The 14,977-nt window shown below is 39.3% G+C and overlaps 1 protein-coding gene across 1 annotated transcript; it reads left to right on the top strand.

Moving 5' to 3' along the window:
• Window positions 1–8,709: 8,709 nt before the first annotated feature.
• Window positions 8,710–8,979, top strand: LOC142456182 (mitochondrial import inner membrane translocase subunit Tim9-like). The gene is made up of 2 exons (XM_075557385.1): window positions 8,710–8,842; window positions 8,927–8,979. Exons 1-2 carry the CDS (start codon window positions 8,710–8,712, stop codon window positions 8,977–8,979), a joined length of 186 nt encoding a protein of 61 aa, XP_075413500.1.
• The last annotated feature ends 5,998 nt before the right edge of the window (window positions 8,980–14,977 follow it).

Genomic DNA, 14,977 nt, shown 5'->3' on the forward strand with positions numbered 1-14,977 from the left:
TCTTCATTCCCTTACACTGCCTCCCAAGCACGAATAGCCACTATCCCTGTCTCAGTATGAGACTCTGTACTTGCCAATATTCTGTCTTTATCCATAGAACTAAGAATTATGAAATTTTATCTCACATACTTTGGATGTGTGATCAAGAAGACTCAGCCACCAGAGAAGAAGAAGAGGATGATGATGATGAAGAAGAATCATCTTCAGTGTCATGAATTGACACAGTGGTTGGGGCAATTGGCTCAAGCATAGCAATGATGGTGAGACTGGCTTGGGATGAGGTCGTGCTTCCCCCACTGCACACAGGTTGCTGTGAGTCACAGGAGACTGGATGGCACCTACAACACCGACTAGAGAGCCAACTCACCCAACCAAACCACAGCAAGGCAAACGCAATTTCTCGTAATGCTAAAATCAATTACACAAAAATAATATTTAAAATAAATTCAGGGGAGGAAATAGAAAGAAAGTTTGCAACACAGCTTTGAATTTAAAAGACACTTTGTTGTGGTTGCAAGCATTTAAATTCTTAAAGAAAGAGAGAAAGGGAGAGAATGGAACAGCATGGTTAAATGTCACGGTTTCCAATAATAAGGGACCTTCTAAATGTGCAGGTTTATATGAAAGATTAAAATAAGAAACATCCAATGAATAATGTGAATCCAAAATGTACACTGCTTTATTGTTCTCTGTATATGCCAGTAAACCAAAAGCAAAACTTTGACTTAGAGAAGATCTTGTTGTTACTTGCAGCAACTCCCTTTTGACTGTTTGAAAGGACTACCTTGACCTACATTGTTAAAAGCAAGTACATATTTAAATGTTGTACCCACACTTCAAAAGAAAGATAGCTGGGAGATAATTTATGAAGAACCAGTGTAAATTAGTCTCTGTCACCTCAAAAATATGCGTGAACAGAATGGATAAGCAAAGGAGAAGGAAACAGAATCTATAAACCGTAACTTCCATATGCTGATAAAGGTTTAATTAATTTGAAACACAACCTGCCAGAAATATTTTTGAAGTTGTTTGTTTTTTCCATGATGAAAATCCTACTTTTAGAATACATCACACTCAAAATTTGGGGTGTCACATGTCCCTCATGATTAGTTAACTGCTACCAATATTCCCATCCACATTTTACGTTTGAGAGACTTAGATGTTTATGCTCCAGGCCATGTGAAATTATTGGTATTGCTTTAAGATAAAGGAAGCAAGAGCAGTAAGAATGTCACTCGAGTTTCCATTTACTTTCATCTACAGCCTAAGAGCTAAGAGCAGAAGAACTGGGCAGTGCCTGGCAGCCATGACTAACAGCTCTAAAAGAGATTAGATCTTGAATACAGTAGTAGAGTCTTCGTAGTGGGTAGGTGTTGAGCTGTTAATCGCAAAGGTGGGCAGTTCAAATCCACCAACTGCTCTAAGAAAGAAATGTGAAGCTGTCCTGAAAACGCTGTATGAGGTTGCTATGAATTTGAATTGGCTGTGCATGTGTGGGTGGGAGAGAATGAAAGGAAAATGTGGAACCCTAAGACTATGGCCTTAGACACCCTTCAAACCTGGTGCTTAGAGACCCCCAAGACTATGTCTTTAGACACACTGCAAGCCTGGTGCTTAGTGACCTCCAAGACTATGTTCTTAGACACACTTTAAACCTGGTGCTAAGAAACCCCCAGTACTATGGCCTTAGACACCCTTCAAACCTGGTGTTTAGAGACCCCCAGTACTATGGCCTTAGACTCCCTTCAAACCTGGTGTTTACAGACCCCCAAGACTAGGGCCTTAGATAGCCTTCAAGCCTTGAATCTCGGCACACTCATGCTCCATTTACAGTCAGTTGAAATTGGCAGATATATGTGGAAGACAATAATACTGGGGAGACACACAACACTTCACATGCTCCACCATTCAAGATCCAAAGGAGAGCATTAAACCAGAAGCAGAGTTAGGAAGATTAGAAGGGGCTCATAAGGGAGGAGGAATCACAGGGAGGAAGGGAGAGGAGCCGTGTTGAGGGATTGCAATAAATTACATGAAAAAAAATGTGTGTGGATTAGTAAATGAAAAACTGATTGACTCTAAAATTTCATCCAATTCACAATAGAAAGTTTAAAATAAAACATAGCAGTAGTTATTTACTACTGACATAAGGGGCCCTTGAAGAGTTTTTTAAATGACTGATGACTTAGTACCACACCCAGATAGACTGACGTCTTTATATTGGTCTGATTGTAGCTCATGGTGTCCAAACTTTAAAAAATTCTCTGACGTAATTCTTATGTGCAAGCAAGTTGGGAACCACTCAACAATTGAAAATAAGAGGAGATACACGAGGATTAACAAGTTGTAAATTTGTTTTTATATTTAATTGAAATAAATTAAACTATCTGCTTGCCTATAAACCTGTAATCTTTTTTTTAATTGTGCGCTGCTTGAGCATAAAACAACAAAAGGCATTTCACTAAAAGCAATATCTGTGTGTGTTATCTAAATTATCTCTTTGACTTTATTTCATTCATCTTAATGATCACAAACAGATCCTTAGGAGCACGCACTCTGAGCCTTCAGCTGACAACCTGGAAGTTGGTGGTTTGAGCCTACTGAGCGGCTATTCACAAAAAAGACTGACTGGTCTGCTCTTGTAAAGACTACAGTCTAGAAGACTGTATGAGACAGCTCTTCTCACTCAGGTGGTATTCCTATCAGTCAGAATCAATTTTTCAGTACCTGCTTACAAGAATGGTCCCAAAAAATCACCAATTATCTACAATTAACTACCAAAGGTCATAGTACTTTCAAAGACTATGCATATTTAAGGAAGCTTCGAAAATGAATAATCAAACAACCACAAACCCCAAATTCCTTGTAAGTTTCAAATAGCTTTTAATTGCACCATTAAGCATGTTGGTTATTTTGAATATACCATCTAAAGTGCTGATAAATTTTCCCAAGGATTACTGGAACTGTTCAGTAAAATGTGTGCACATATTTTGTTAAATGTAGCTTGATTCTTTAGCAGCATCTATTCCTGGCCACTTGTAACCACTGGGACATGATACAGGCCAGGGAGCCGCCCCATTGTCCTTACATCAATGAGAATCTTGTGGACAGTTTCACCCAAAGGCAATGGAGCCAAAGGAAAACAATGAACTTCCTTGATTTCTCTCTGTGTTCTGCTTGTGTCTACAGAAGGGACCCAGGATGTGGGGGTAATTAAGTGTTCCAAAGGGACACAAAGGACTAGAATAAAACTGAGTGACTTGAGAGAACTCCAGTGAACAAGGCAGACAATTGACTATGTTACAGGGACCTGGAGACAATGGTGCGGGAGAGTTTCTGATAGTGAGACATCCAGAAACTCTAGGGAATCAAGAACATGTTACTGTGGTCAAGTCAGCTCCGACTCATAGACACTCTAAGTACAACCACATGAATCACTACCTAGTTTCTAAGCAAAGAAAATGTAAGTATATTTCATGCTGTCACCTACGGATGTCTTCCATAAAGAGAGAACAAAAGTTACACAGGAAATGTATGTTTCATCCAGTGGAGGTGGCCTGTTCTCAAAAAGACATCACTTATGAAATTTTTATACGTATTTTTTCCTTAAAGGTATGGGTTAGGTAGATGGCTTTTCCCCACGTACTTGCTGGATTTCCTTCCATTTATATTTTATTTTGTTGTTGAGAAGATACACAACAAACATATACCAATTCAACAATATCTACGTAACGCATTCAGGGACACTGATTATATCCTTCCAGTTGTGAAAACATTTTCACCTTGGTTTTCCAAATTCTTTCATCGCAATTAACATAAGCTGGTTGTTCCACTGGGAGTCCTGGGTTATACATTGGGTTGCAAATTACAAGGTCAACAGTTCGAAACCAGTAGTCACTCAGGTTGAGAAAGACAGGCTTTCTACTCCTGTTAAGATTCAGTGTCAGGAACCCACAGGGCGGTTCTTCCCTGTCCTACATCATTGCTATGTGGTGAACAACCAGATGGCAGTGAGCGAAACTTTCAAATCGTTCTTGGCAATTTGATTTCATATAAATAACTCCTAAAAGAGTACAATGCTCAAGGCAGATATTCTTTGCTTATTAAGCTAAATCATAGTTTGGTTGCATGAATCTGCATGACCCAGGGTTTAAAGCATCTGGCTGCTACCCAAATGACTGGTGGTCCTGGTCTACCAGTCAGTCTGTACAAGACTGAGTGAGGCAGCAAGTCAAACTGAGGAGAATTCTTTTAAAATGACCTTAAGTCGGGGAATTCAGAAAGCTTGACTTCATGTTGACTACAGTAAAATATTTATTCCTTTCTTAAAGTTCTATCATGTGTAAAAGAGCGAGTTTCTAATGCGGCTTAGTTTATTTCTCAGAAGGAGAATAGGGAAGAAACAAAGAAGTAGTTTTCTATAATTGGAAGATGGTTGAATCGATACAAATTCAAAATAACTAATTGGAAAGGTATGGTTTCCGTCAGGTGGTCTTGTATCAGGATGGCATTAATATGTGTTTTCCAAATCTAGAATAATAGCTGTGATTCTTCTTTTACATTAGGATGAAAATTTCGTGTCAATGTTCTACAAAGAATGCAGAGTTCTACAAAGAATTACTTTTGTTTCAAATCGTTCAAAAATGCTTTGTTTCAAATAACTCTTTGTTACAATAATTCTTGTTCCAAAATATGTTCAATGGTCATAGGATAATTTACCACTACATGACTTTGTGGTTTATTATACTCTGGCCAAATACTGATCCATATGCTAATATTTTTCCCAGAGTACAATTGTTAGATACTTCTCATTATTGATGAGGCCACTGAGGTAGGTGCATATAAAATATTTCTTAGTTTTTAATCCATATATTCAAAGACTAATTCATATCCTACTAACTTCTCTCTTAGAAGGAGATAAACTTAAGCCAAATGACATATTATATCGCTCTTCAACTAGAGCCAGTTTTCTGTCTTAAACACATTTTCTCCAAAGTGTCATTTATGGTTAAAAATATTCTAGCACTGTTTTATTTCCTTATAGAAACCAACTGCCAATTGCTTCCAGCCTCTATTATTTATTCATGCAAAATTCATAGAGTAAAAATATTTTTCAACTGCAGGTTTCTATTAAAGGGAAATTATAAATAAGGCTTAGGAATAAATTCCATTTCCTTGCATAAACACTACAATGCAGGGTATAAATAGATAACTTCTCAAGAGGATCAATCCCAAGGAGCTTAACTTAAACTCAGAGTGCATCTTATCCAGCCTCACATACAATTTAAGATTCCTCCCTGCAGCGCATCTTGCTTTTTTCATTAATACCTTACATGTTCTTTCATATGTACCATGGAGTTTATCCAATGACATCCAAATGTGTCATTAATAGACAATTTATAGTTATTTAGTATTGCATATTGAGGATGAGTAGAGAGTAAAAGAAAGAAGGGAGAAATGGAGCTGAGTCTCATTTCCAGACTCAACCTACACCATCTTACCACAGTTGCAGAAACATCCCAAGCAGTCTCCCTGGAGAAGCAGAATTCTGGCTCAATAAATACAATCGAGGTATAGTTTGGGCATTAGCATATCTGCTATTAATGGTAAACACATTTCTCACTAGAAAGAGTCACTCGGAGATGTGTCTAGATTTATAGTCAATTCTGATATTCTGCGTAGAAAACGGTCTCTTCGATGAGAATAGCATGATGACGCCAAAGGGGTGCAAAGAAAACCATCGCTGGGGCGTCACCTGGATCCCATCTAGCATTTTTCAAGCTGTCTTGGAACAAAGCTCTTCAACAAGTCTTATTGATTCAAGGAAGGGGCTCCTATATGTTTTCTGCCCACCACCTAACCTATTGTCTCAGTATTATTTATATGATGCAATTTCAACCCCCAAAATGATGATTCCTACTTTGGAACTTCTAGCATTTGCATCCATTTCTATTGAGATCCATGTAAATTTTCTACAACTCCAAAAATGTGTCATGGAGTATCTCTGAATAGACTTAAAAATGTTTGTGGAGGTGGTATTGATTGTTTTCCACAAACCGTGTGAAGCTCCCTCATATTTGGCATCAGGTAATTAAAATACAATCTAAAAACACCATAATGTGATCTTCCAAGGGGAGTGGGAGACTCACTGCCACTGAGTCGATTCCCACCCTAGAGGACAGCATACAACTTCTCCTCCGTGTGTCTGAAACTCTGCATCTTCGCAGGAGCAGACAGCCTCGTCTCTCTCCACTGAGTCCTGGGGGGTTCCAGCAGACTGTGTGGCTCGCAGCTCAATGTGTTGCCCACAATACCACCCAAAACAAAACAAACATCACTAACTCACTGCCATGGAGTTGATATTGACCATGACGACCCTATAGGATAGAGTAGCAGAGTCTCTGTGGATTTCCAAGATTGTAACTCTTTATGGGAATAGTAACCCTCCTCTTTCTCTCTTCGGAGAAATTAGTGGTTTCAAAATGTTGACCTTGAAGTTAGTGACCCAGCATGTAACCCTGACGCCCCAGGGCTCCTTAATTTGATATTGGCATCTGTAAAATAGTCTAAAAGAATACTGAGTCTCCATCTAAAATCCTAATCCACTTCAGTTATTAAAAATATTACATCCATCTTTGAGTTAGTTTGTTTATTGTACCAACCTGGCCAATAAACCCATGTGGGATTAATTGAAGGGCAGAGGGACAAATGGCTCAGTGAGCCTCGCCTTTAGAGTTCTCAGGTCTCTTGCTTTGTGATGGTCAGACCAGGGTGCAGCTGCTTCAGCTGGCAAGGCTCACTTCCTGCAAGACATCCCTAAGGAGAAGCCACATGGACCTACTCGGATGCAGCCCTGGGTAATGGCACACCTTTGTGGAGACCCCTGCCAACGCTGAGATGTTTACACATTCACTGACTCAGTTTTCCTCCTGCAGTCAGCATCATTGTGTGTGTTTTGTGAGACGGAGGAGGACTTTGTGGATTGATATTGGACATGTGGGTTAATGGGTTAATGTTGGACTTGTGAGCTTTGGCAACACTGGGTTGGGATGTTTTCTTGATGCACACTTAACCTTTATATTAAACTCTCTTATACATGAATTTCTGTGGATTTGTTTCTCTAAAGTACCCAGAGTACCACAATCATTTTAATGTACATTTTCAATTTCTTATACAATTATTTTCTGCGCCTTGTAGTGCTTTAGATAGTTTTCTGTAGTTCTCAATAGAGATATCATTTTATCTTATATATTTTTGAAAGAAACAGTAACTAAAATTTGAAAAATAGTATATAGCATGTTAGATGTGATGACTTCTGAGTACAAAACACAGAGAAATGGGATACAGAACATGCGGACGCACAATGTTAAATAGAGCACCCAGGGACAGTGTCACTGAAGATATGACATTTAAGTAAAGACCTGGAAGCACAGAGGAAGCAAACCACAGAGATACCAGTGAGGAGAGCATTGTGGACAATGGCAATGGCAAGCGCAGAGGCCCCGAGGCAAGAACACAGCTGAAGTATTTCAGGACAATCGAGAAGGCCTGTATGGCAGGAGGAGGAGAAGTAGTGTACGAAGAATGAGGTCGGACCAATAGTATCTTAGGGCTTTTAAGTCATAATAAGAACATGCTCTATTTCTTTGAAAGACGAGAGACGCCCTTACAGTGTTCTGAGTGGAGGCACAGCCGCTTTGTTTATATTTGAGCAGATCACCGGCTGAATTGTATTTTATAAAAGGGGGTCAAGGGAGGAAGAAAAAATCCCACTTAGCTGAAAGAAGCTGGCAACTGAGATTATGTCAATGGAAGGGACTGTCTTAGAAAAGGCAGTCAACAGGATTTGTTGATGGATTTGGGGGACTAGGAAAGCATAAAATTTGACGCAAATGTTTGGTCTTCATCAGTGAGGACGATGGAGCGATCATTAATTGAAATGGCAGGTTTAGGCAAACTAAATTTGAGTTTCTCTTTTGGAAACCCTTGGGAAATGTACGCTGCTCATCTACTGCCATTAGTCCCGTGGAACTCCGAGTGATCCACGGGACAGAGGAGAGCTCCCCCTCGGAGTTCCCGAGACTATCAAGTTGTATAGAAGTAGACAAACTCATCTCTCATAGAAGCTCAGGTGGTTCCGAACTGTTGATTTTGTGGTTAGCAGGTCAAACAGTAACCTACTATGGCAACAGTACTCACGAAATTCTATACCAGGTAAAATTGTATTTAAAAGATTATTTAAATCTAGCATTCAAATAAGTTTCAGAAAGGATGTATGCATTTGTGAGCCAATGGCATACATGTGAGTAAGTATAAATTATTGGTATGAAATCATATAAACTTATACCAAATAAAAATATTAAAATGTGGCTCCCGTTGCTCCTCCGGCAGAAACCGACACCCCGCGCAAACGACCTCAAACTAGTGGTTCGCTGTGTGGTAACGAATCGGGCGTCCGAAGGGCTGCCTGCCTTTTGCTAACACCGTTCCCACGTGTTCTCTCCTCTCCTGCGGCCGTGACTCTGCTCCTCGGCCGCCCACTAACGACTGGCAGCGAAGCTCCCAAAGACTCTTTTGGTATCGCATGCAAGAACCTGTGCGTAAGACCTCAGACTTCGAATCACTCAAGAAAAGGTTGAGCAACTGTTATCCCCAAACAGAAAGGAAACTCGTGCATCAGAAAAGGTGACTCCAACATACCAAAGGAATATGGCTGCGCAAATACCAGAATCCAGTCAGATAAAACAGTTTAAGGAATTTCTTGGAACCTACAATAAACTTCTAGAAACCTGCTTTTTGGACTGGGTTAAAGACTGCACAACAAGAGAGGTGAAACCTGAAGAGACTACATGTTCAGAGCATTGCTTACAGAAATATTTTACAATGATGCAAAGAATATCCATGAAATTTCAGGAATATCATATTCAGGAGAATGAATTTCTAGCAGCCAAAGCAGGACTCCTTGGCCAACCCCACTAGAGACAGCTGGACTGGCGAGTGGTGTTGACCTGGAATGAGGATTCGCGTGACAGAATGCCCGAGAGCCAAAGCCCCCGTGCCCTGCGGTCTGGCACATGGACCCGCTGGAGAGCCAACCACTGAAGAGCAGGCGTCATCAAACGGAAGGCTGTGCAATGCAAATAGGAACACGCAACACTGGTTGAGGCCAGAAGACTCGCAGCTTGGTCACTTGATTAGAAAAATAAGCTATTGTTTCTTCCGTTGTGACTGTTAATTTTAAATCAAAATATGTGTCCAATCATGTAAGAGACAAAAAAATTTTATTACTAAAAATAAATGGAAGCAACACTAAAAAATAAATAAAATGTGAAAGCTATTCTTGCTCAACACATCTCCCATCAAGGTCTGTAGACTTTTCTGTTTCCATCTTTAATCTTTCCTAAATCATTTTAAATGCTCTCATTAACACAATGTTAAAATGTAAGTTTGGGCATTTTTAAGAGACAGACATGTCTCTTTTAGACGTTAATTGGATTTGGGGGAAAAAAATTCCAAAGGGGCAAGATTGGAGATGTAGACTGGATGGGATAAAGTTTCTGAGCAAAATACTCATGAGACCCTTTGCTATCCTTGTGGCCTGAGCAGGTACATTACAATGATGAAAAAAAAAGTGTGCAATTTCCCAGCCCTTTTCTCAGCAATTAAGTTTTTAATGTTCTTAAAACGTCATCATAATAAGCTCCCAGTGTCCTTTGAGAAAATCTATTAAGATTATTCCTTAAAGTCATCACCAAAACCTCCCAAGCTCTTTGCCTTGAGTTTACCTGAACAATCAGAACCCACAGAAACCACTACTTTGGATCTTTATATTATTATTATTATTAAAAGATTATTTTATTGGGGGCTCTTACAGCTCTTATAACAATCCAGACATCAATTGTGTCAACCATATTTGTGCATATGTTGCCACCATTATTTTCTAGACATTTACTTTCTATTGAATACTTGGTATCAGCTCCTCTTTTCCCCTCCTCCCTCTCCAACCCTTTTTACCCCTTGATAACTCATAAATTATTATTATTTTCATATCTTACACAGACCGCTATCTCACTTCACCCATGGTTTCTGTTGTTCTTCCCCCGAGAGGCGGTTGGTGTGGTTATGTATCAATCATTGTGCATGGTTCCCCCTTCCTTCCCTTCACTGATACCTTTCTCCTACCCTTCTAGTATCATTACTCCCATTTGTGTTCCTGGATTCCATGTGTTACAAGCTCTCTCTGTTATCTATACCCATGTACATGCTCTGGAATAGGCTGAAGTGAAAGGCAGTACTGGGGTCATGAGACTGTGGGGTGAGGAAGCTTCAAGGAACCAGAGGAATATTGTGTGTTTCATCGGTGCTTTACTGCAACCTGGTTGACTCATCCCTTCCTTGTGACCCTTCTGTGAGGGGGATGTCCCTTTGTTTACAGATGGGTTTTGGGTCCCTGCTCTCACCTCCCGCATTCTCAAATATATGGTTTTTGTTTGTTTTGTATCTTCTGATTCCTGTTACCCAGTCCAACAATACCTTGTGATCATACAGGCTGGTGTGCTTCTTCAATGTGGGCTTGTTACTTCTCTGCTAGATAGCTACTTATTTAACTTCAGGTCTTTAAGATGCCAAACACTATATGTTTTGATAGCTGGGCACCATCTGCTTTCTTCACCACATTTGCTTATGCACCCATTTAGTCTTCAGTGATGGTGCTGGGAGGGTGATCATCACAGAATTCCCATTTGTAAGACCAAAGTATTCTTGCATTGAGAGTTAGTATTAGCAGAGGTACTTCAGACCCTTTTAAAATGCATCTTAATAAGAATAAGATGAGCGTATTACTGAGGGACCTTGTCTCCACCCAATCACTGCTCTCAGAGACATGTTTTGTTTGGAAACCCCTCCACCCCCATATGTATGAACTGGAATTCTACTTTTTTAAATTTGTTCTTATAGATGGATTTTTAAGACTATGAAGCTAGAGGGGGTTAAAAGAGGAAAATGTTTAGTGGTAGAAGAAGAGAGGTCAAAAGAATAAGTATGAGTGTAATATTCCTAGAGGCGAAGAGGGGAAATGTTTCTTCAGAAGGAGGAAAGGATCACCTCTGTCAGAAGCTGATCAACTATGTTGAAGATTGAGAAATGGCATTCAGTTTAATTATGTATAGGTCATCAATTCACCACCCATCTGTCAGTGTGTTGTACTGTGATGGGTTGTATGTTGCTGTGATATTGGAAGAAATGTCGTTGCTATTTCAAACACCAGCAGAATCTCCCATAGTGAACACTTTTAGGCTGAGCTTACAGACTCAGAACAGAGTACAAAGGAAGAATAGGTCGTCCACTTCTGCAGAAAACCTTTTGAATATAAGCAGGACATTGTCAGATACTAAAAACTTCATTAATAGCAGCCAAATATTATCAGATACAATGCCAAAAGATGAGCCCTTGCGACCAGAAGGCACTTGAAATGCAATACAAAAAGAGCATCCTTCTCAAAGTATGATGTGAATGGAGTCAAGTCTTCATGACCTCCTTTGGCTGATGGGGCATGCCGTGACTCAAAGTGGGGACAGCTATAAGCATCGATTAATAATTGGAATATGGAATGTACAAAGTACGAACCTAGGGGAAAATTACATCTCTAAAAATGACATAAAATACATAAAGATCAATATCTTAGGCATTATTGTGCTTAAATGGACTGGTATTGGTAATTTTGAAACAGAAAATCATGTAGTTTACTGTGTCAGAATGACAGATTCAATAGAAATAGTGTTACATTCATCATCAAAAGGACATAACAACATCTATCTTGAAGTACAATGTTGTCTGCAGTGTGATAATATCTATCTGCAGACATGGAATTCCAGTCAATATAACTATTATTCAAACACAATGTGCCCATCACTAACACTAGTGATGAAGAAATGAATGAATTTTACCATCTTCAGCCTTAAATTGATCATATATACAATCAAGATGCACTGATAATTATTTGTAATTGCAATGCAAAGGGTGGAAACAAAAAGAGTAAATAATAGTACTTCAAAAATATGCCCTTGGTGATAGAAATAGAACTGTAGGTCACAAGAGAATTTTGCAAGACCAATGACTTCTTTAGAGCCCTGGTGGCATAGTGGTTATCTTTGGGCTACTAACTATAAGGTCAACAGTTCAAGTGCTGACCTTCAAGTGGCTCTTTGGAAGACAGAGGAGGCTTTATACTCCCATAAAGAGGTACAATCTCAGAAACCCACTGGGGAAGTTCTCTCCTGTTCTGTAGTGTTGCTGGGAATTGACTCAATGGCAGTGAGGTTTTTATTTATTTATTTAATGACTCATCATAAAAACTATTTTCTAGAAACATGAACATAGATTATATACTTGGACTTCTCCAGATGGAATGCAAAGAAATCAAAGTGACCATATCTGTTGGATTAAACAATGGAGAAGATAAATATCAGCAGCTAAAACCAACCAGAGGCTGACTATGTAGCAGACCACCAATTGCACCTCTGTAAGTTCAGGTGGAAGCTGAAGAAACAAATGAGTGAGAATCAAGTTATGATCTTGAGTCTATCCCACTGAATTTAAAAACACCTCAAGAAGATATTTGACTCACTGAACACTAATTATAGAAGACCCGGTTAGCTGTGGGATGACATCAAGAACATTATACAAGAGAAGCAAAATATCATTAAAAAATTAACAATACAGGTAAGAAATTTCATAGTGGATATCAGGAGAAACTCTGAAGCTTTCTCATCATTGTAGAGTCGCAAAGGCACTAATGGAAGAAAGGATGATGTAAAAGACCTGAACAAAAAATTCAAAAGATAAGCTCAATAAAAGAAGACAAAGTAAAATCAAAAGTTTAAACTTTGAGCTGCAATATTGAAAGATTTTATGGGAAAAATTTCAATAATAGAGGAAGCATCAAAAGAAGATGGAAAAAATACACAGAGCCCCAGTAACAAAGAGCCCCAGTAACAAAAGGAAGTTGTCCACATTCAATCATTTCAAGAGAAAGCATATTGTGTTAGTCTGGGTAGACTAGAGAAACAAATTCATAGAAACACATATGTGTATAAGAAAGAGTATTATATAAAGGGTATAAATATTAAATATAAATAGTAATATACATTACCACATTACCCTTAATATATATACAAGAATCCCTCTACAAGGAGAGTAGAGATATCAGGAGGATTAGGGGACAGAGGGGGAAGAAAAGGGGAACTGATCACAAAGATCAACCTAGAACCTCCTCCCAGGGGGATGGATAACAGAAAAGTGGGTAAGGGGTGATGGAGGGACAATGTAAGATATGGTAAAAAATAATCTATAACTTATCAAGGGGTCATGAGGGGGGTGGGAAGGGGAAGAAATGGGGAGCAGATATCAGGGGCTCAAGTAAGAAGAGAATGCTTTGAAAACGATGATGGCGGCATATGTGACAATGTGCTTGACACGCTGGAGGAATATATGGATTGTCATAAGAGATGTAAGAGCCCCCAACAGAAGTATTTAAAAAGGAAAAAAGAAAGCAAGCATCCCAACCCATTCCAGTCCTAGCCCATAAATCCCATATAAGTCCATATGCCCAATACCAATCTATGAAGTCTTTTTCAGACTGACAAAACACATGCAACAACACTGAATGCAGGATGATCACAGGCCAATGGGTACAAGTTTTGTGGAATCAGTGGCATTTTAAGCATCTTAGTGCAGGGGTCTCTAAGTGACTTCTCCAGTTCCCAGGGCTGCATCAGGGGAGGTCCATGTGACTTCTCCTCAGGGATGTCCTGCAGGAAGTCAGCTTTGTCAGAAGAGTGAGAAAGTGTCTGCAGCCTCCAAGGAGGAAAATACAGAAATTCCCAGAATTATCAGGAGAAGGCCATGCCCACACAGTGGCCTCATTGACTATGATCTGATTGACAGACTAGGCTCCACCCCTTCATACTTAATCCTCTCAAGTTCCACATTGACATCAGATTATGTAATTACCACACATATGATCAAGAACCAATGGTACAGAAGGAAGAATTCCAAACCATATTGAAGGCATTAGCAAAAACTAGACTCTAAGATTTGATAGAATCTCAATTGAAATGTTTTTAACCAATTGATAAAGAACTAGAAGTACTCACTTGACTGAGAAGAAATCTGGAAGACATATGGCCAACTGACTGGACCAGTACGTGCTTGTGCCCATTCTAAATATGGGTAACCCAACAGAATGTGCAAATTATAGAACAATTTTCATTGATGTCTCATGAAAATAAAATTTTGCTCAAGATCATCGAACAACACTTGCAACTTTACATTGATAAGATGCTACCAGAGGTTCAGTCCACATTAGGAAGAGTACATGGAACAAGGGAGAACATTGTCAGTGTCAGATGGATCTTGATTGAAAGCAGAGAATACCAAAGAGATATTTAGCTGTGTTTTATTGACTATGATAAGGCATTCCACTGGGTGGATCATGATAAACTATGGATAGCCATGAGAAGAACAGCAATCATGAACATTTTATTATGTTCATGAAGAACCTGTACATGGAGCCAGAAGCAGTTGAACACACAGGAAATGGAATACTACAAAGCTTAGATTCAGGAGATGTATAAGGCTGTATCCTCTCACCATACTTATTTAATGGGCATGCTGAACAAATCATCAGAGAAGGTAGATTATGTGACGAAGAATGTGGAATCGGGATTGGAGAAGGGTTTAATAAGAATCTGCAATATGCAGGAGGCACAACCTTTCTGGGTGAAAGTGAGAAGGAATTAAAGTACTTGCTGAGGAGGATCCACGTGTCATTGGACTACAATCTCATTAATGTAGAGGGAAAAATCCTCACAACTCGACCAATAGATACATCGTGATAATCTGAGAAAAGAGCGAATCCGTCATTGGATCCATAATCAATATTCATGTACTCAGCAGGCAAGAGATCAAAAGGTGCATT

The sequence above is a fragment of the Tenrec ecaudatus genome, chromosome 9 (genome assembly GCF_050624435.1).
Source record: "Tenrec ecaudatus isolate mTenEca1 chromosome 9, mTenEca1.hap1, whole genome shotgun sequence".
NCBI classification, from domain to species: Eukaryota; Metazoa; Chordata; class Mammalia; order Afrosoricida; family Tenrecidae; genus Tenrec; species Tenrec ecaudatus.

Bases quoted from the DNA above. Each gene is read 5' to 3' on its own strand.
- LOC142456182 (XM_075557385.1), top strand. From the start codon at position 8,710: ATGGCTGCGCAAATACCAGAATCCAGTCAGATAAAACAGTTTAAGGAA. The intron at 8,843-8,926 runs AGACTACATGTT...AATATCATATTC, and splicing joins AAGAGAGGTGAAACCTGAAG to AGGAGAATGAATTTCTAGCA.